This window comes from Misgurnus anguillicaudatus, chromosome 21 (assembly GCF_027580225.2).
Source record: "Misgurnus anguillicaudatus chromosome 21, ASM2758022v2, whole genome shotgun sequence".
Classification (NCBI taxonomy): Eukaryota; Metazoa; Chordata; class Actinopteri; order Cypriniformes; family Cobitidae; genus Misgurnus; species Misgurnus anguillicaudatus.
This window is the reverse complement of record NC_073357.2, coordinates 23,515,298-23,537,591: the sequence shown is the minus strand read 5'-3', so window position 1 is coordinate 23,537,591 and position 22,294 is coordinate 23,515,298. Positions and strand designations below refer to the sequence as shown.

Here is a 22,294-nt window from a genome sequence, read left to right as displayed (position 1 = left end):
AGGTTAGGAAACATAGATCGCTTTGAAGTACCGGTTCATGCCATGGTGAACTTGGTCTTGTTGAAGCTGAACTGTAACGGATTGATTTCCATGGAGGTGTGGGTGAGGGGTCGGGAAAGAGCGGTAAAGCTATTGGTGACCCCTGCAAGTGTATGTGTGTGTGTGTGAGTGAACTGGCCATCTGTGTTAGGATATTACAAGTGTCTCACTTCACCTTTCTCCCCTATCACCCTCTAGGCCCACCCAGAGATTTTTAAGGCAACCAATAGAGGGTTTAATCATACTTTCCTGTCTTTTCGTGTCTTAGGGGAGGCTTAAGTGACAGTCTACAGCATACTGGTTCTCTCACACTGGTACTAGTAATGTCCACATTCTGACAAATCAAAATTCAAAATCAACTGAAACAAGGTTAGTTTTTGGTTATGTCAGTTTCTTTTAATGCCATTGAAACCTGAAATTTATACATAATTTTTTACAAATGTACAGTGCCATGCAAAAGTTAGGGCACCCATGTGAACAGATAGAAGTTAAACTATCCCCAAAAAGCATCAATTTAATTTACAAGATAAAGCATTCTTGTCAATATTTGGTGTATTATTTTGTTTTATTTTAATATATAAAAGGAAAAGGAGCATCATGGAAAAGCATGGGCACCCCAAACAAATGACTTCTAAGATTTTACCAAATATTTTGAAGGTTGCCTTTGAAACAAAAAAGTCTTTATTACGCCCTGTGCTGCATTTCCACAGCTGACTCCCCAAACCCTGTCCCGACAATCAACCATAGGCTGAGAATATGAAACGTATACAAATACATTTACATTTTTAAAAAAACAAATTACTTAATTTGTTTGAAAATTATACAAATAAAGTAATTTTGCTTAAAATGTTAAAGAAAACATCATCACACATATTTAACTTTATGCCTTTTAAAAATTAGGCTCATCTTTCAATCCATAGCTTTTCACAGACATTTTGGTGATCCGGTTAACAAGAGGCTTGTTGCTATTCTGTTGTTGTTAGCTCATCTATCTCCAGGGGTTTAGTAAGAAGAGCTTCTGGAAGGTTCTGACACTGCAGATAGTGATTAATCACTTGAACCTATGACAAAGAAAAAGGCCACACATTAACATGTTTTACTCATAGAGCTTTACGGTAAAGATTCACGGGTTTATTCCCAAAACAATTCCAGACTAAAAACTGCCATCATAACCTCATGTTATTTATTACACGTCTCTGATTGGCCAGTGGTGACATTAGCAGGTTTGTTATTCCCAGATAACAACAGTTCAAAACGAATAACACACAGTAACTTGAATGCTAAATATACACTGTTAGACTTAACTGTAATTTCTACAGTTACTTATCACAAAATGCCCAGTAAAATACCATCATTTTCTTTTCCAGTTCATTACTGTAATGTGCAGTGCAGTGCAGTGCATTAACATTTAATTTACAGTGATTTACTGTATGTTTTGAATTTGCGGTAGACTGCTGTAAAACAACAGCAGTATTGCTACTGTAGTTGAATAAAACAGTGTTATAAAAGCATATAACATGTAAAAATAAAATATATCTATAAAATGAAATACATTTTATTTGTTATGCTTTTAGCAGTGAAGAAAATTTCAAAATGTGAATTGTTTTTCAGCAGTGTAAATAATTGATTGAGAATTGTAGCTAGAAACAAGAAAGGATTATGGATAAATGCTTGACCGTCAGATTTGAATTTGACCTCAAGACCACTAGTGATGCCAAGATTTCGCTCCTCTGAGTGTCGGGAGAGTGACAGAAGAGGCTACTTGGGGAGTGTAGCGAGTAACTTTTATCAAGTGGCTTTGTGGCACTGTGGTTGTGTTACAGACTTTTGACATGGGCAACCTGGGTTTGATTCCCCTTCAAGGCAGTATATTTTTTAAAACTAGGTTACAGTAAGGGTATTATACTGTAAAATGGAACTGCAGTAGGCATCATACTGTAAAAAACATGTGCAGTTATGGTACTGTAATGGGGCAGTTACAGTAACTCACTGGCAATACGGTGCCAGTGAGTTACCGCATATATACATATATACAATAAAAAGTCTAACAGTGTACAGTAGCCTACTGTGCAAATGTCTTAGGCCACCATGCCACAATTACATTAGTTGTTTTGCAATGTTATAGTGATCATATATAATTGTTTCTCAGTCTCTTTAATAGAATACATCCAGAAAATACAGGAAATGTGTATATAGTATTAAAAACTGTATAAAAATGTAAGCTGATGTGTCAAGTTTTTAGGGTAAACTCCCCTTCCACTTGAGCAAAATCAGGAAACTGCAGGATCTCTTAAACCTAAATAAAATTAAATCCTAATTTCTAATTAGAAAGAAATTTATCTTTTTACTTCATTCTGCTCAAAAACGCTCAAGATCGGTTTAGTGACAGGTCACACTAAATACAGACAATGCCTTAAGAAGACATTTTTGTACATATTTCCTGTATTTTCTGTTTGTATCTTAATAAAATAGATTGAAAAATAAATATGGATGGACATTAAAATTTCTAAAAACAACTTCTAAGTCTGGTGGTGGTAGCCTAAGACTTTTGCACAGTACTGTAAATGATGTATATGACATAATTTTTACAAATTATTAAACCAAATAGTTCGGAGCCCATAAGGGGACATGGAGAAAAAATTAAATAAAGTTTAGTTTTACGTGCGAAACTAAACTTTAAAAAAAATCTGCACATGTAGCTTTCACGTGAGCACATGAAACTAAACTTTAGATTTTTTTACTCCAATGTCACTTTAGGGGCTAGGTAAAATAGTGTGTTCATGACAATTGAACGTCTTATCTTAAACTGAAAATTAACGGGTTTTCCTTCACTGAAATCCAAATAAGTTGACATAAACTTATTTAACTGAGTAAACTCGTTCTCTCAATTTTTTTCCAGCAATGTGTCTCAAAAACCGTATATGTATATTTAAGTTTACTTCACTTGGTGGTCATGTAGACTGAACTTAAATTGTTAAGTTCACCAAACGTGGAATGTTTAGTGCACTTAAACAAAGACTAAACTTTAATTGTTATTAAACTTTGTAACAAAGTGTAATGAAAGGAATTGGGGACTGACTCTTTGTTAATTAAACTTAATTCTGCACAGAAGCACACAACAAACTGCACTGTTCATATGTATCTTCATTACAGTGGAGAAAAATACAATGAGTTCAACAAGGTCCATGTATACCAAAACAAGCATTGTTCACCTGAACGGTGACTTCACAAAAAACAATAATTTACAACAAAATAACATGAAAAATACTACAAAGATGGTAATGTCCTGTTAGTTTTTATTTTTCTGAACAAGGGTAAATAACCAAAAACAATTCAGGGGCAAAGGCTTATTTGTATTCATTGTGACATTTTGTAGTAATAATTTTAAGTTCATTGCACTTGTAATTTTTATGTCCATGGTTTTTGTAAGTTAATAAAGTAACAAACTAAGATTGTTATATTATCAGTCCAAAATGCAAAATTTTAGCCATGATTACTTGACTTTTTAAGTACAAACAACAACAGAGATTTCAGTATTGCGGAAGGTCTGCATTTATTAAAAATACAATATTTCAAATCACTATTTAATGTTCCTTACCTTACTTATGAGGTAAATAGCTGTGTAATAAGTGGGATAGTGTACAGGCAGAAGGTTGTTATCGCAAAATACGCTCTACGCTTATTTCTGCAATATCAACCGTCTGCCTTTACATTATTCCTTACATAACAATTTATTTTGGTGAAAACTTAATGAGTAATATACTCATTAATATATGAATAATCACCAATACTTATAATCTTTAATAACCTTAATTATAGTTTTCACTAAATGTGTATTTCTTACCATTTATTTTAAGACAAAAAAGCAAAAATAACTTGCCTGAACTTCCACTTCTTGAGATATGTCAACACGATCCACTGGGGGGCGCAAGAGACTGGGACCAAACACTGTGGCTAAATTACTCAAAGGCATTTTATTCGTTTCCTGCCTCTCTGCAACTCTAAGTAAAACATGTGTATGACAAGTGTAAGAGACAGAAAAGCAACATCGTTCTGTAATTAACATCCATCGAGTACAACAATTCATATCAAGATTAAAACTCAATCAGTGTTCTGACAGTTATCAGATCACAGGAAGTGATGTAGCCTACCGTCTCAAGTGGTGTAAGAGGAAGAGGAAGGTATTGCGATTTACATCTGGTAAGGCCTGCAAGACAGCCAGCATATGATTTGCCTTGACACATGGGTCAGCAATGTCTGCCACAATAAGATAGAGAGAAAGAGACTATCATTGTACATGTTTTCAAAATTATGTGTTCTCCATTTTTTTCTACTTGTCTCATATTTCTATTGTGACAATATACAGAGGCCTGACATTGATGATATGCATTCATATGTGTAATAGACTCACCCAGTGCCGCTGAGAGGGCCTGGAAATGATCTGAGGGAATAAGAGGTAGAGGAAGTTCTCTGAAGTACAGCTTGAGAGTGCCTGACACTGCATTTACATCTACACTCCTCAGTTTACTCACAGCCTCACGGTAATCTACACACATAAAGACAAAAAGAGAGAGAGAAAGAAAAACTGTTGTTTGCTGTGCAAAACAAGATATTTTTTGTCCCTAAAGAATGTTTTAAATAGGTATACAGCACACACTTACTAGTGTTAAATGCATGCTTGAGGTCTTGTATCTCTCTACTAACTCCTGAGATTCTGTAGATGCCCTCTTCATTCAGTCCTCTCCTGTCAACCTCCTCCACACAGGAACGGACAACGTGAGGGACCAATACGCCCTCTTGCCTGTACACACAAGATTTTCAGAGAGAGGTATTGCTAGATTTAGCTAACTTCTGAAGTCAATTTTGCACACACAGGATTAAGCCTAAAAAAAATGTCTTCCTTTAAAATGACAAAAACTGAGAGAAAATTTATTTTTACATTTCCTCTAAAAAAATGCACATATCAGCACATAAATACCTCTTGACAGAAGGAAGACAGATGTTCAATTGCCTTGTAGTAAGTAAAACACGTATCCCACTTCTGTAAAAATGATTTGAATTGTAAACTCACTTTGCCACTTGTCCAATCTGCACACAGAACACTGGTTCCGGTATGAGAGGGGTGGAGCTTGGAGGCTCAAGAGGGTGGGGCAGGTACTTGATTGACAAGGTTACATCGATTTCCCCCAAAGAACAAGTAAGTTTCTTCCACTTCTTTAACATGTTGTCAGAACTTAGTTGTAAAGTACACATACATAATTTATTCATGCGTTATAGTAAACAAAGTAGATATGTTCATATTGACCGATTAATATTATCAGTTAAAAGAAAAAATATTTGTTAACACACGGTGCGTGTTGACACGTGCCTAGACATTTTGTCACTTTTCTATCCTTAATTTGTGAATGGCCTGTAAATGATGCAAATTATTGCTGCCCTATTGGTAGTCATTTGTATAAGAAATCATGGTGCATACACACCTAAAGGATTATTAGGAACTCCTGTTCAATTTCTCATTGATGCAATTATCTAATCAACCAATCACATGGCAGTTGCTTCAATGCATTTAGGGGTGTGGTCCTGGTCAAGACAATCTCCTGAACTCCACACTGAATGTCAGAATGGGAAAGAAAGGTGATTTAAGCAATTTCGAGCGTGGCATGGTTGTTGGTGCCAGACGGGCCGGTCTGATTATTTCACAATCTGCTCAATTAATGGGATTTTTAACACACAACTATTTCTAGTGTTTACAAAGAATGGTGTGAAAAAGGAGAAACATTCAGTATGGTACAGTGCTGTGGGTGAAAATGCCTTGTTGATGCTAGAGGTCAGAGGAGAATGGGCCGACTGATTCAAGCTGATAGAAGAGCAACTTTGACTGAAATAACCACTCGTTACAACAGAGGTATGCAGCAAAGCATTTGTGAAGCCACAACACGCACAACCTTGAGGAGGATGGTAGCAGAAGACCCCACCGGGTACCACTCATCTCCACTACAAATAGGAAAAAGAGGCTAAATGCTGGAAAAATGTTGCCTGGTCTGATGAGTCTCGATTTTTTGTTGAGAAATTCAGATGGTAGAGTCAGAATTTGGCGTAAACAGAATGAGATCCATCATGCCTTGTTACCACTGTGCAGGCTGGTGGTGGTGGTATAATTGTGTGGGGGATGTTTTTCTTGGCACACATTAGGTCCCTTAGTGCCAATTGGGCATCGTTTAAATGCCACGGCTTACCTGAGCATTGTTTCTGACCATGTTCATCCCTTTATGACCACCATGTACCCATCCTCTGATGGCTACTTCCAGCAGGATAATGCGCCATGTCACAAAGCTCAAATCATTTCAAATTGGTTTCTTGAACATGACAGTGAGTTCACTGTGCTAAAATGGCCCTCACAGTCAGCAGATCTCAACCCAATAGAGCATCTTTGGGATGTGGTGGAGTTTGTGCATCCCACAAATCTCCATCAACTGCAAGATGTTATCCTAATATGGGCCAACATTTCTAAAGAATGCTTTCAGCGCCTTGTTGAATCTATGCCACATAGAATTAAGGGCTCAAACACAGTGTAAGTATGGTGTTCCTAATAATCCTTTAGGTGAGTGTATGTGTCCATGCTTGAGTATGATTTGGAAGCTGCACAGAGAAGCGTCTCGCTTTTTTCCCAAACAGAGAAAGAAGATGCACAACTTTTTGAAATGTGCCCTGCTTTAGAAATGGCCACTGTGGTAGATGAAAAAGAGACAATACGCCCTCTTTGGATATTAATCCTCTGGACTGATCGCATGCTTTTTGATAATGTACACTGTAAAAACAATTGCTGTAGTTATGCAACTGTTTGCCAGTAACTTTACAGAATAAAACTATAAAATAACAGCCTTTTGCAGATTTTGGTTCCCATAATGCTTTGAATGCAGAAGTTATTTTAGTTTTATTCTGTTTAATGTTCATTTAACTTTGAACAAACTGTTGCCAGTAAGTAACATTTAACATCTGCCAGTAATACTGTCATTCTGTAATCTTGCGTGAAAGTTTGATAATGTATGAATCCTGTTTCTGTTGTTGATCTGTTGCTGCTGTTTGGACGTTTAAATAAAATAAAATGTTTGTGTTGTTTTTACTGGATCACAGACAACCGTCAACTGTATTTTTACTTAATGGCAATTTAATATTAAAATCTTATCAGTTAACAGGTAATGTTTGGTTATTAATCTGAGGTTGTCGGTCAGGAAAATTAACTGAAATGAACATCCCTAAAACAAACACTGAAGCACAAATCTAGCCATACATGTAAATCCCCATATAAATAAACTGAAAAATTATTTATGTTAATGATATGAAAACACCATTCAGTCAGTCTCAGTCATTATAACATTAGCATTACCATATTTTCAGGACTATAAAGGGGATCGCACACCGGCCGCGCAGCTCAGCTCCACGTCTAGGACAACTCGGAGGTATTGTAAACCGGAAGTGCACATTAACTCTTTCCCCGCCAGCATTTTTTATGATTTTCACAAAAGTTTAATGCCTTCCAGAAAATGCTCCTTTTTAAATATATAAACATACAATATATGAATTAAAAGAACAGACCCTCTGCTTTCAAACTAAAAAATCTGTTTCATCCTACCTTCATGTGTTCTGTTTTTATCACCTCTCAAATATGTGTAGGTTTCATCAAAAACACCAAATTTTGAGCAAAAAGCTGAGATAATTCCATTTTTGTGAAGGACTTTTGATAGAGATCAGATGCAGAGCGATCTTTAAAACATACACGGACATACAGCTGTTTGCCCTAGGGCAATACTTACGGTTTTATAAGTTGCGGATAATAGCGGTAATGCAGATTGACGAGATAACTCGTCAATGGTGGGGAAAGAGTTAAATAGCACGAGCTTCGTCAGATAGCGTCTACTTCAAAATGCAAAATATACGTTAGCAGCCAATTTTAATCGTTAATGATTTGGGACAAATATGATGTCATTTAATGTTAAACTATGTGAGTGGCACTGTGTGGCGCGACAGGGATTTGAGCAACTTCCTAAAGGGGATCGCACACCGGCCGCGCAGCTCAGCGCCGCGCCGCACCGTTCTAAAAAAATCGAACACATTGCTTTCTATGAGTATACGCACACCAGCGCCGCCAGGTGGTTCCTGTCCGCGCCGCCCAGCTGTGACTCAGGAAGTTGTTCAAATCCCTGTCGCGGCACACAGCGCCACTCACATAGTTTAACATTAAAAAACATAATATTTGTCCCAAATCATTAACGATTAACATTGGCTGCTAACGTATATTTAGCATTTTGAAGTAGACGCTATCTGACGAAGCTCGCGCTATTTAATGTGCACTTCCAGTTTACAATACCTCCGAGTTGTCCTAGACGCGACGAGGCGCTGAGCTGCGCAGCGGGTGTGCGATCCCCTTGAGTCACAGCTAGGCGGCGCGGACAGGCGCCACCTGTCTGCGCCGGTGTGAGTATACTCATAGAAAGCAATGTGTTCAAATTTTTTTAAAAGGGCACGGCGCTGAGCTGCGCGTCCGGTGTGCGATCCCCTTTAGTCACTCCGGAGTATAAGTCCCATAAGTCAAAAATGCGTTTTAAAGAGGAAAAACATATATCGCAGTCGCACTGGACTATACGTCGCGTTTATTTAGAAAATGATTTCACAAAATCCAAGCCCAAGAACAGACATTTAATCTGGAAAGGCAAGTTATTTAACTAAACAAAAGCACAGAACAGCAGGCTGAATAGGTGTCCGTATATGTTAAAGCAACACTATGTCGTTTTTTTACCTTTAAATAATGTCTCTAAAATTATTTCAGTGATAGAACAACTTTTAACTGGACAAATTGTAATGTTGCTGCAAGCTAAGCAGCCTCCTAGCTGCTACAAGCACACTCTGAAAGTGGCGGTGGAGGGTAGAGCACACAGCCCCGCCCCTCCCCCTGCCTGCAGAAGAGTGTCTGATACCAGGCACTGTTGTGCTTTTCAACCACATGGGAGAGCTGTAAGTCATTTTTACATGGAAACTACATAGTGTTGCTTTAACGTAACATAAACAGTCATATACATGACACACAATAGCATACAGAACATACCTGTGAGGCTAAATAGGCTAAATGTACACGGCAAGCCAAATCAAGTTCAAAAAGGTCCCGAAGTCATTCCACCTCACTGAATCCACTGAATTACATAAATACAGGAGCAGCTGTAGACGGTAAAGGGGGTCGCACCCCGGCCGCGCCGCGTCTAGGACAACTTGGAGGTATTGGAAACCGTAAGTGCACTTTAAATAGCGCAAGCTTCGTCAGATAGCGTCTACTTCAAAATGCAAAAACATGTGATAGCAGCCAATATTAATCGTTAATGATTTGGGACAAATATGATGTTATTTAATATTAAACTATGTGAGTGGCGCTCTGTGGCGCGACAGGGATTTGAGCAACTTCCTGAGTCATAGCTGGGCAGCGACACCTGTCCTGTGTGCGACCCCCTTAATGGTTTCTCTTGGTTCATATTAAATAATTTTGACATATAAGTCGCACCTGACTAGAAGTTGCAGGACCAACCAAACTATGAGTGCAACTTATAGTCCAGAAAATACGGTATTAATTAAGACTGCTTTAAAGGGACAAGTCCCATACATTGTTTCACAAAGACTTAAAAATAAACAACTCACATTGATACACATTAATTACCCAATAACTTACATAAACATATGGCTAAAAACATATGTGTCTTGTTCTTTTGGAGCTCCATTTGTGCAAGGCAAAAGTATGTGAACTCACTTGTAACACAGCTCTGCCCGAAATGTTGTCCTCTGAGTCACTTTCAGATTGAGAAACAAACACCAGTAACAGCTGCTGAGCTCCATCCACTTGAAAGACCAGCTCCTATATCATAACACAAACTGATCAATGCATTCAAATCAAACACTATTGATGGTATGCGGTGTGTTTGCCCACCCCTCACCTCATCCCACACCGGTGTCACACTAAACGCCGAAAGGCAGGTTTGTTTCCGCCTGTCATAAAACTCAAAGCCATCTACCTCCACACACACATATGCACCTGCAGAAACACACAGAGATACAAGGAACTCAAGTTGCACATTCATACATTTTACATCACATAAATGTGTCTTGCAAAATGAATATAAATCTGATCCACTACTCTTACTTCTATTATAATGCTTACAAAGGGCAGCCAAACTGAACGCTATATTCTGACAAAATGGATTTCAGGTTCGCTACATCAATTTGTCTCGTTCGTGTTTGCTCTATAAAATGTGTTTTGGGGGTTTTCAATCTTTTTGCATGCTCATGTAGTTCTGTTTTACATGTTGTGTTACAATAGACACAGTGCTTGGTGAAGGCACTATGTTCTATATACATATAATGAGTTTGTGGCTTGGCCTGTGGTTTGGAAACTTCCATTTAAGTGAAGACAAAGACATTTATAAGTCTGTGTCTCAATGTCACTTACTGCTTGGATGTTTTAGACCACATGCCGAATGCACCATCACATATATGCTCCCACACATGTGTGCACTGCCGTCTGTTTGAAAAAGAGATTCAGTATTATCACCATACACAGGTGAGATTTAGAGAGGGCATTCTTTAATGTGTAAAAAAAGCAGTGAGAGCTTTACTAGGCTTAATGCAGTGAAGGGGGGGTTGTTGAGTCATTCTGAGTTTGATACAGGAACTAGTAACAGACAGAAGGTCTGGAGGAACCGTCTCTATACCTGTAAAAATATGTCACCACACATGCATGCACACACATACATAACTTAATAACAGATGCATTACGTGATATGGTGGGTGACAAAGTGTTGGGGAAAGTAACTTTTAAAAGTAATGCATTACAATATTAAGTAATGAGCTAATTGCGTTACTTACTTTTTAGTTATGTTCAGTTTAATTTAGTTAATGTTTTTATCTAATTAAATTTTTTAGAAAAGTAACTCAAATATTAAAGGCTGAGTCCACGATGTTTGAAAGCCAATGTTGATATTTGAAATCACCTAAACAAACACGCCCCTATCCCAATAGAATCTGGACCTTCTGTTGATAGACCCGCCCCACACATACGCAACCCGGCAAGGATGTCGGTTAGTAGACACGCTCCTTACTGCTGATTGGCTATAAGTGTGTTTTGGTAGTCAGCCCGTCTCCTTTTCCAAAGCGTTTTTCAAACATCGTGTACTCCGCCTTTAATGTGTAGATTTATAAAGTAATGCGTTATTTTACTTGTTACTTTAGAAAAGTAATATTATTACATAATGCACATTACTTGGAATGCGTTACCCCCAACACTGGTAACAAACATGTCCTCTATGTCAAATATTTACGAAACCTCATAAATAAAGCACAAGTCAGAAAATGTAATAACACAGAAAAAAAGCAGATTGGATGAAGATGCACTCACTCTTTCCACTTTGTATCTCAATGGCCTCTTTCCACTCGTCCAGCTCATACAAAGAATAAAGTCTAATGGTATGACTCTAAGGAGAAAGAAAGCTGCGGTTAAAACCGAGGCTTGTTATAGATCTCTATTCACACAGAGTCTTTGTTCCTTCCAAAGTTCCTCATCAACTTCTTAAACGCCTTTATCTAAGATGCTGTGGGTGTGAAAGAGAGGATGTGCAAGCGGGCACGTGTGAGAGTATTGTGGTCTCACCTTTCCACTGCTGCTGTGAAGGTCTAAAGTAAATGACGGCGTGTTTGTTAAAAGCCATAGTTCACAGTCTTCGAGCTTCCGCTTCAATCGTTCAACTGCCCATGAAAATGACCCCCTGCCACCTTTCTGTGACAAACACACCCATACAGAGGTTACAAATAACACATTTAAGCAGAAATCTAAATATGCAATTACCATTGCCATTCTGTTCTGTAACTAAATAAAAAATAAAAAAGTACAGAATAGACCACAGGCTAGGTCTTATCAGAACAACTTTTGATGGTGGAATGCCCAAAATGTTTTTAAAGAGGTTTTTTAGCATTTTGTCCACAAAAGTTTATCTAGATCAGAAAAACACAAAGTACACACGCGCTCAGAAAAAAGGTACCTTTAAAAATGGCCCAATATTTATCAAGTATTTATCAAGTAGTTCTAGCTAGAGACATGTACCTTTGAGGTATCAGCGTGTGCCTTGGAGGTACCAGTATATGTACCTTTAAGGTACAAAAGTGTACTTTCTGAAAAGGTACTGCCAAGTGATAACTTTTGTACCTTGATGTAGCTTTTTTTCGGAGAATGCACACAGAGCGATATTTAAATGACCTTGCTAGCAAAGGTGTTATGTAGGGGAGAACCGGGGGGCGAAAGTAACAAAGCCATTTCTCAGAGCTCTGAATACGCTTGCCAAAGTATGACAGCATCTTTAGCACGCAACCCTTGACAGAGCTGAGAATTGTCACGTTATTTTGTTATCATTTCCGGCGTGTAGGTCCGGAAAGCTGTTTTCGACTATGGTAAGTAAATTAAAGCCGTCATGTTTTTCTAAAAACACGTTGTGTTTCTCGATTAAAAAAATCTTGAACATTTTTCATACACACTAAATTCAAGAAACATTCAAGAAAAATTTGCTTACCCAGATTTTTTACTTGTTTTCTGCACAAAATCACTTCAATTTGATATTTTTGGTCTAATATTTAGACTTAGAGCGGTTTCACATTTGGTCACATTTCGATTGCTCCCCCCTCCCCATGCCCCCCATGGACTGTGTTCACATATTATTTTTGCATCCGAACCGCGGTACGCTTGCATCATCAAGCTGCAGCCGGCGTTTTCTCATGTTGCTTGGCAACCGCTGTAAACGAGAAGACGACAAGCGTGATTGACGAACTGCAAGCAGAGAGACGTCTGTTTTGGTGGGATGTTCCATATAATACGTAATTAACAGCGGTTCACTTCCGCGATTTGGTACGATTGCGCTCACATTAGCAGCGAACCGATCTGGAGTTCACATGAACCGGACCCCAGACTACCCTTTTTAAGCGGACTCGAGTACGTTTCGCGGGTGCGCACCCGAGTTCGGAAGACAGCTTTCACATCATCCAAATGTACCGAACTCTGATGTTTTTGATATTTTTACTGAAAACATGACAAAAATACTAAGAATTTTTTCTTGAAAATAATTTTTGCAGAGTAAAGTTTGCCTTATCAGAGTTTTTCAGAATAAAAGTAATTCGGGTTTAAAGTGCACCTATTTCATTGCTAAAAACAGTGTTGTTTTCGTCAACGATGAAGATAACGAAATTATTTCTTTGACGCACCTTTTTTTATGACGCCAACGCGACGATGACTAGATAAAAATGGCTCTAAGGTGACGAAAACATGACGAGACGCTTTCGAGTTTTCGTTGACGAGACAAGACGAGACGGAGCGAAAATGATTATAAGTCTGGCGTTTACAATTCATGTCATTTCTGCCTATTTCGCGTAAAATCGGTCTGTTTTTAGCTAAAAAGTATAAACAATGTTGGCGCTTGCTATCCTTGTTTTGGGTATGCCCACCACTCAGCTGCCGCCATGCCACGCACGTGCACTAGATTTCAAACAACAACAACACACCTGCGGCTGTGGCGAGTTCGACAAACCGTGGTGGTGAAGCCAATTAACGGAAACGATGAGATGATTTATGGACATACTTACAGTATAATCCATCAGAAATAAAAACGGAATGCATATTGGGAGACAACGGTAAATGTGGCCACAAACTAGGTGGAAAGAATACCACCAACCTCAAGAGGCACATGAAGGCTCATCACGCTAATATCTTTTAAAAGGTAACGAACAAGTCACGCTGTTAACACATTCAATTTTACTCGACAATCAGTGTGACACATTTCATGGTAAGCTTAAGGTGTTACATGTACCTACTTGTCAAACCTAAGCTCATTTCCAATACTTTTGTGGTGTATTTAAATAACAAGGCAAGGCATGCGTTTCTCAACTTTATAAGCAAGGTCTCAGCGTAACACACAAACTCAACATGAGGGTATATCAGGCTCAACTTTTTTGTTATGACATGCGCAGAAGGCACACCGACTAAAACAACGGCAAGCCCTCAGGGACAACCTTAATGCACATTTTAATAGTTTTAAATACACCACACTTTTTAACCTAAATTAATTTGTTAAAGAATACTATTTTTACTAAAATTGATTAAAAACCTTTTTGTGTTTTCATCGACTAAAACTTGACAAAACTATCAAGTTAATAAGTGACTAAAATGTGACTAAAACTAAAAAGCATTTTCGTCCAAAAGACTAAGACTGAAACTAAAAGGGCTGCCAAAAACAACACTGGCTAAAAATCAACGTTATTTTGTGTATTTGGTATAATACGTGTTTGCATGGTTTATGGTAAATAAACACATTATTTTCCAAATACGTTACATTTTTGTAGCTCCTGATATCCCTGTCTTCCTCAAATGCATTTATTTTGTACAAAACTCATCGATCTGAAAAGCGCTGTGTCCCTGATTGGCCAGCTAATCTGTACGTTGTGATTCGCCTGATTTGGCCTCTGACATCAGCTGGAAATGTGACGTTTCTTACCATGTTTGAAAGATTCGCTCACAATGCAATGCTAACAGGAGTTAACTTACAGGCTGTGAGTCCGAATCGGGAGGAATTAGTATAATGTCGGTCTTTACTACATCACCAATCCCAGGAAGTAAACTGTTGCCTACAATCTGTATGTTTGTTGCAGTCTATGAAAAGAGATTTATGTTGGATACGATAACTCCCGTCATTGTTTACTTTGGGGTTTGTACCTTTTGCATATCCTTAACATGTACTAATACACACGTACACACCAAAGAAAATGTAAAATCGTGAATCGGACCATAGTTGCTCTTTAAATATCAGGAGTTCCTGTCGGGACAAAAGTAAAGCTGCGATCACACTAAACTTTTCATCCCATTGAGTTCCATTCATACGCATAAAAATGTGTCAGACGCAAAATGTCGCAGGTCACAGTGTAGCAAAGTTCAAGTCTGGTGAACTCTGACCTGCGCATTTGTATCACATGGAGCACTGTGATTAGTGTCCAGTAGCGTGACACTTGTTACTTTTGTCCCGTTGCTAATACTGTTGCATTATGTTGAAAATTTATATTATTCTAATGTCATGTTTATACTCTTGGGTTGTTTTTGAAACATCTAAAGAAACTGAAATTTAAAATGAAAATATAATTTATTAATTTTTTGGCAAATATAAACAACAAAATATGAAAAAGTGAAATTATACCGAAGTCATTTTACATTTGTTCAAAATTCCGCCGGGTATTAATAGACCCCACTTGTAAGTACATCTCTGTCTAAAACAGTGGTGTCAAACTCATTTTAGGTTAAGGGCAGGATGATAAATAACTTTACCCTGTAGGGGCCGGAAATAACTTTTTCAAAACTTGGTGTGCTGATAATTGTGTTAACTAAACAAACTACAACTTAATTTGCATTTAGAATAAGACATGGCTCTGCGAAAACAAAATATCATAAGTCCTTTAACATCTGTAAAAACTCACTGGTCTTAGGTTGAAAAGCCTTAATTTTACTTTCTCTGTATGGCACCAACAGAATTATACCCTATGCCTACCTTATCCTATCTGTATTCCCAAATAATGCTAAAATCATTCATAAGTAATGAACTTTTCTTTGGAATATATTTGTAATGAGAGCAGTCATTTAGCAAAGAAAATGCTAGATTTGTAAATTATTACAGTAGGCTACCTAGTACAGTGTAAAGTAATAAAACAAGGGCATTATGGTTTTAAATCGTGCTTCCTTGCATTTCTTCGACCACCGGATCAACATCAACAGTTTTGGGGCAGTTGCTACTCTTATTTCTAGGCGGTTGTGTGTGTGAGTCCTGACCAGCCACAAAATTTGAAAGAAAACCGCTACTAAACTAGATCCCACTGCTGTTCATCGCTTGTCGCCATCGCGGCTTAAGGCAGAAACTGACAACCAGAGCCCGGAAACGGCAGAATGTTTGGCCGCACGAGGATCGTGTGATGTCAGTCTAAACTAGTTTTTATGAAATGTAGTCGAGTAAAAGTATAGTATCAGAATGGAGTGAAGTAAAAGAAAAACATTTAAATAAAGTACAGATACTTTAGGAAAAAAATATTCGAGTAAAAATACTTGAGTACTTTACACATCTGCAGCAACCTACATTTTTGTAGAGCTAAATAACTAAAACAACCACGTGTGAGCTCTCCTGTCTTACCATATTTTGCTGGAGTGCTTGTTTTAGCTGGTACATTTTAGCTCTGGTTTTGCTGATTTTTATTTGGCATTCTGATGAGGGCAGATGTTCAGATGCCCAATGCAGCTTTAGGCCAACCAACGGCAGGTACCAGCAAAACTTGTAGTGTGCCTGTTTCCTGCATACACAAACATAAATCCAGGCTCACGGCTAAATCTATTTTGTGCTAATATGTCGTTTTTTCTTTAAAACATTTTTTGAAAGTTTAAGTTATAATGTCATATTTGATTAGTAAAGACTTACCCGGCACTTATAAGTTTGACACACAGTAGCAGGTCCGTGTACAAGAAGAGGTGTCTAAGGCTGTATCCACTCTCACACACATCCACCACAAACCCATCACGCATCAGTTGACGTCTCTATGGCACACATGGTTATAATGACAGCATGCACTTGAGCTGGCATAAACCGGCAAAGCCTTTGTTTAAGGTGAAATGCTAGTCATGAGTACCTCTCCTTTGCTGAGCATGACAGCTCTTTTACACTGGGACCTTTCATTGACCCCCGACAGGAAGCTGCTGGAGAGACGAAGGGCTTCCTGCAGCGAGACGCTATCTTGGTGATCGGGTGGCGTGTGATTCCACAGTTCATGAGGGAAAAGCGTAATAATAAATCCTTGAGCATGAATGAATATTTATAAAGTGTATATGCAGGGAGAAATGATCTTGAACAGTGCCTCACATGCAACACGAGGGTGGTTTTCATCACTCGGTCTAACGGCTTATACAGGAGAGCTATGGAGTGCAATGAATGAATTAAAAAAATTAATGACCCAGGTGTTTATAGATTTATTCAAATGCAACTAATTCATGTTTACCTTCAAAAGTGTATTTCGTTTTGACATTGTCTGACCCTTTGGATGACATCATACTCTAAAATATAAAGAGAAAAAAATGAGATAAGTACCAGCAAGGTGTACCAACATGAAAGTAGAGATGACAAAATGGAAGTAGACCTCTGCTAGTGTCCTGAAGCGCTGATCTGACTGCATACCCTTCTGCACAATCCTCAGTGCGTTCTCATAGTTATCAATGAAGCCCCGGTAAACTCCTAACTGGTTAACCTACACAATACAGACACTAAGCATAAGCACATGTCTGGATGTAAACTGATGTGCCACAACATGCAATTAATTATTTAAAGGGGACTTTTTTAAAATGTAAAATAAATTATACTGCCCTCCAAACGCTAAGTGCAGTAACTATGCAAACACTGAAACTGAGAAAAATGCCCTTAAAGTTTTCACACCAGACAGTCAAACATGTTACTGCAATTTTGGCACACATGTTTCTCTGAAATGGGACAAAATTAAACCAGGAGACTTTGTCACAAGATCTCACAAAGCCCAATTAACCCTTAACTCAATTTTGACCAAATGCGTAGTTACTGCACTTTGGCTTTGTAGGGCAGTGTGTTAAAATTGCCACTTTGTAGGTGTGAGCAAAAATGTGTCGTTTTGGGTGCGTCCTTTTAAATGCAAATGAGCTGATTTTTGCACTAAATGGCAGTGCAGTGGTTGGACAGTGCATATTAAGGGGCGGTACCATCCTCTTCTGACATCACAAGGGGAGCCAAATTTCAATCCCCTTTTTTTTCACATGCTTGTAGAGAAAGATTTACCAAAACTAAGTTACTGGGTTGATCTTTTTCACATTTTCTACGTTGATAGAAGCACTGGGGAATGAATTATAGGACTTAAAGGCGGAGTCCACGATGTTTGAAAAACGCTTTGGAAAAGGAGACGGGCCGACTACCAAAACACACTTATAGCCAATTAAATCAAATCAAATGCCGGGTTGCGTATGTGTGGGGCGGGTCTATCAACAGAAGGTCCAGATTCTATTGGGGTAGGGGCGTGTTTGTTTGGGTGATTTCAAATATCAACATTGGCTTTCAAACATCATGGACTCCGCCTTTAAAAATTGAAAAAGTCAGATTTTCATGATATGTCCCCTTTAAACAAATAATCATTTCAGAAATTATAATTAGTTAACATACTAGAGATAATTCAACATGTTTAATTATGGTCATTGTTTATGAGGCTTAAAGTTTATTAAGTTTGTCCTTAAAGGGCCCATGGCATGAAAATCTGACTTTTTCCATGTTTAAGTGCTATGATTGGGTCCCCAGTCCTTCTATCAACCTAGAAAGTGTGAAAAAGATCAACCCATTAACTTAGTTTTGGTAAACCATTCTCTACAAGCACATGAAAGGATAGGTAGTTGAAATTTGGCTCTCCTTATGATGTCATAAGGAGCTCTTATTATAATAATACCACCCCTCAATCTGCACTATCCAACCACAGCACTGCCATTTAGTGCAGAGAAAACCACAAATGAGTTTTAATTGCAACAAACCACCATCATTGTGATCAGTGTTTGAATTTCATCAGCTCATTTGCATTATAAAAGGAAACACCCAAAACGTCACATTTTTGCACACACCTACAAAATGGCAATTTTAACTTGCTATAATAAATTATTTATATGGTATTTTGAGCTAAAACTTCACATATGTGCTCTGGGGACACCAAAGATTTATTTGACATCTTTAAAAAAGTCTTGTGCCATGGCCCCTTTAACACATTTTCACATATAATGCTGAAAAAGATAAACTTACAAATTTAAGAAACAGATCTCCTACAGGTAACTGAAGGTGCCCTTGGTAAAACTGCATTTCTCCGCCGTTCTCAGTCCTCTGACCTTGTGATCCAAGCCCCTGATCTGGCCCTTTATCATTATTCAGTCTGGTCTTAAGGCTAGTGTAGAAATCCTTGTGCAGGTCTCTAAGCTCAGGAACTTGGTAGAAAACAGTCTGAACCTGCTCGGTGGACAACACGGGTTGAGATGTACCTGCTGATGCCTTCAGAGCTTTCATGGGCTGGAGATAAAGAGACGGAGATGATCGAATTAAAGAAGGAAAGTTTAGGAACTGAATTTGAGAATAAATGCTAATTAACAAAAAAATTAAGTGCCTTCTAACCATTGGTGAAACCAAACCCTTACCCATTTCTCGCCTCATTAAAGTGTGATAAGTTTAAGAGGAAGTAAATAAGAAATTTGACACTATTATTTACTTGTATATACTTTATTATTGCATGCAACTCTGGATTCTTTAGTAGGCACTTTATGGGTAAATGAAAACCAAATTAGAAAGGGAAGCAAGTACTTCACTAAAGAAACAGAAGTTGCCCTTGCAGGATGTGACAGATGGGAAAAGGTTGGACTTAAATAAGAAGTTTCGGAAGCTGGAAAGTACAGTGGAGGATGTCTTAAGCTTGAGAACAGACTCTAAAATTAATGCTTTTAGACACATCTGTTTATAAATGAATATAGAGATGAAGCTGTAAATGCTGATTTAGACTAAAAATGACAGCTAGTGCTTTTAATTTCCTTTTTGAAAGAGAAAACATTAGATATAAAGGTGCTAATGGAGGCTGGAAATAACACTACTGTAGCACATTTTAGTTGTGTGTGTTCTGGTGAGTTGGTCTTCACACCTACTACTTTTTTATCAGATATCATAATGAGGAAGTGCTTTAAGACAGGAAGTAATAAAAATAATTGTTGATTAAACTGATAAAATATAGGCTGACCATTATGAATGTAGATAAAATCATACGCTGACAACTGTGTGTATACATGTTTCTGTACATTAAAATGTCCCCAGTAAAAGTCTTAAGCACATACATCACTGACGTGGTCCCCACAATTCAAATTGACAATTATACAACATGATGATCATTTGAAAATGTAAAAATGCAGAAAGTTTTCTGCGTAGGATAGAATTTACAGTTTGTACAGTCATTACGTCTATAGAAAGTCCACGTATATTAATATATGTGAGTGTGCGTCCGTGCACGCGTACGGATTACCATGAGCAGTGTCTCTAACTCTGTCAGGTAGATCTCCTCACTGGTCAGAAGCCCTTTCAAAACCACCATTCTCTTCTGTAGCAGCTCGTCTGGGCTTTCAGATATCTGGAGAGTTTTTACAACAGAAACAGCTGCATTTCTTACCAATCACTTAAAACATTCAAATGGTTCACGTAAAGGTAACCTATATGTATTTAACCACTTGTCATTCAAAAAGGTAAATGATCAAATGTGTAGTGCTAATATCTAAATGCACACAAGTGACTAAGTTACAGATGAGTTTATAACCAGCTACAGTAAGTATCAGTAAAAGATTTTGACTGCATATTTGAGTTGATGACTCGCGTGGTTCGGTTTGCAGAGGGCTGTGAGATACCCAGTCTGTCTCCTCACTGAACACATCCTGTAGTAAGTCAGATTCCCCCATTTCATCCTCAGTCACTGTCAGAAAACCATGAAACAATATAAAACTAGTACACAGAGCACTCGTTGACCATACTGTCTTCTGATCGAAGGGCATTTTTTAAAAACTTGGTTAATGTGATTTAAAAAGAAGTAAAACAAATCAAACAAATGCTCATGAATTTGGGTTGCTCCGTCTTACCAGGTGTGATGTCACAGGTCCTTAGATAGTCCTCTGCTTCCTTAAAGAGCTCCATCACCAGCAGCCAAAGCCGAGAACCGACCTGTGTGTCTCAGGGCACTAAGCTGCAGTCGCTCTGCGATATGTGATATATCCTTTCACTTTCGCACACTGACAGTCGTCTGTGGTGAACAAGCTCACATTCTTCCTGCTTCTCACAAACACAATAAGAAATAAGTTATGAGGCAGCAGGGGAAATCTCATGTTCCTGATTTTTTTTTTCAATTTCAAGAAGCTGTGTATGTTTATTGCCATTATGATTCATCATATATTTATAATATTGTTTAACAATAAGAATGACAATGTATCTACATTTTTATTAGAATAAAGCAGCAAAGAAGTAGCATTAAGTACTGTTAAGTTTTAATAAAGTTTAAATTGTTATTTTAGTTTATCTTTGAATATCTACAATGGCCATCTTTACAGTGTGTTAATTTGTAATGGACAGGTATTCAAAACATTTTTTAAACTGCCTGTTGTTGTTGCAATCACGTTTTTGGACTGTGAAGCAGTCAATCTATCACTATTTAACACTACCACCTACTGCTGGAAAAATAGAGTATTGCATTTACTACAATCATATTACCATAAAATTGGAGAATACAATTGTATGGTAATACAATACAATACAGGCACTTTTGCTTACAGGCACCATGATATTCACAGAAATATTAAAATAAAACATATTTACTAATATATTTACTAAAGTCTATTTCGTTATAGAGAAAAGATGGACGTTGTCATAATGTAGGCCTACTATTTAGGTAGAGATATGTACCTTCAAGGCACCTTTTAGATATTAATTTGCACACCTAACAGAAAGGTGTACTCAATGACAGATCTTTAACTTTCACAGGTATTTAAAAATGGGCAAGGGTAAATAAAATGAAGTGAAGTGACGTGAAGTAAAATTATTAATTAAATTAAATTAAATTAAATTAAATTAAATTAAATTAAATTAAATTAAATTAAATTAAATTAAATTAAATTAAATTAAATTAAATTAAATTAAATTAAATTAAATTAAATTAAATTAAATTAAATTCTGTGGCCATATTAGTACAGGCACAATCAGGGCCTTGTGCTGCAAATGTGAATACAAAATTAAAACATTTAAAGGAACAGTATGTAGGATTGTGGCCAAAACTGGTGTTGCAATCACAAAACTTGTGGCCAAAACTGGTACAGCAATCACACAACTGGTGGCCAATACACAAAATGACAACATAAGCATCAGTTGAGGGCTGCAACTCTTTTTAAATGACAATATTCTGGCCGGACCACTGTTGTCAGTGATATAAGTATTTGAAATGAAAATGATTTCTTAATGTCTAGTGACATATCAGGGCCATTTTATGATTAATTTATATACATTTATTACATACTGTTCCTTTAACTGCTATTTTATTAAAGCTGCAGCTTGCATATTTCTAAGGCATCAGAGTCCATTTAGTA

At 37.6% G+C, this 22,294-nt stretch overlaps 1 protein-coding gene across 1 annotated transcript; it reads right to left on the bottom strand.

The window, feature by feature from the left end:
• Positions 1 to 413: 413 nt before the first annotated feature.
• On the bottom strand, positions 414 to 21,636 carry LOC129438914 (active breakpoint cluster region-related protein). The gene is made up of 22 exons (XM_073859867.1): positions 20,801 to 21,636; positions 20,525 to 20,637; positions 20,197 to 20,301; positions 18,942 to 19,202; positions 17,278 to 17,385; positions 17,140 to 17,194; positions 17,007 to 17,056; positions 16,774 to 16,914; positions 16,566 to 16,681; positions 16,284 to 16,440; positions 11,726 to 11,851; positions 11,474 to 11,549; positions 10,695 to 10,790; positions 10,529 to 10,600; positions 10,017 to 10,114; positions 9,839 to 9,937; positions 5,111 to 5,283; positions 4,701 to 4,840; positions 4,451 to 4,585; positions 4,191 to 4,296; positions 3,920 to 4,040; positions 414 to 1,100 (listed from the first exon to the last, which is right to left on the bottom strand). The coding sequence occupies exons 1-22, from the start codon at positions 20,853 to 20,855 to the stop codon at positions 1,005 to 1,007; spliced, it is 2,499 nt and encodes an 832-aa protein (XP_073715968.1). The 5' UTR covers positions 20,856 to 21,636; the 3' UTR covers positions 414 to 1,004.
• Positions 21,637 to 22,294: the final 658 nt, after the last annotated feature.

What these genes read in the sequence shown, in the direction of transcription:
- LOC129438914 (XM_073859867.1), bottom strand. Translation starts at nt 20,855, where the DNA reads ATGGAGCTCTTTAAGGAAGCAGAGGACTATCTAAGGACCTGTGACATC. An exon ending in GACCTGTGACATCACACCTG is followed by an intron (nt 20,638 to 20,800) that starts GTAAGACGGAGC and finishes GTTTTCTGACAG; the next exon opens with TGACTGAGGATGAAATGGGG. An exon ending in CTCAAGAAGTGGAAGTTCAG is followed by an intron (nt 1,101 to 3,919) that starts GCAAGTTATTTT and finishes TCTTTGTCATAG; the next exon opens with GTTCAAGTGATTAATCACTA.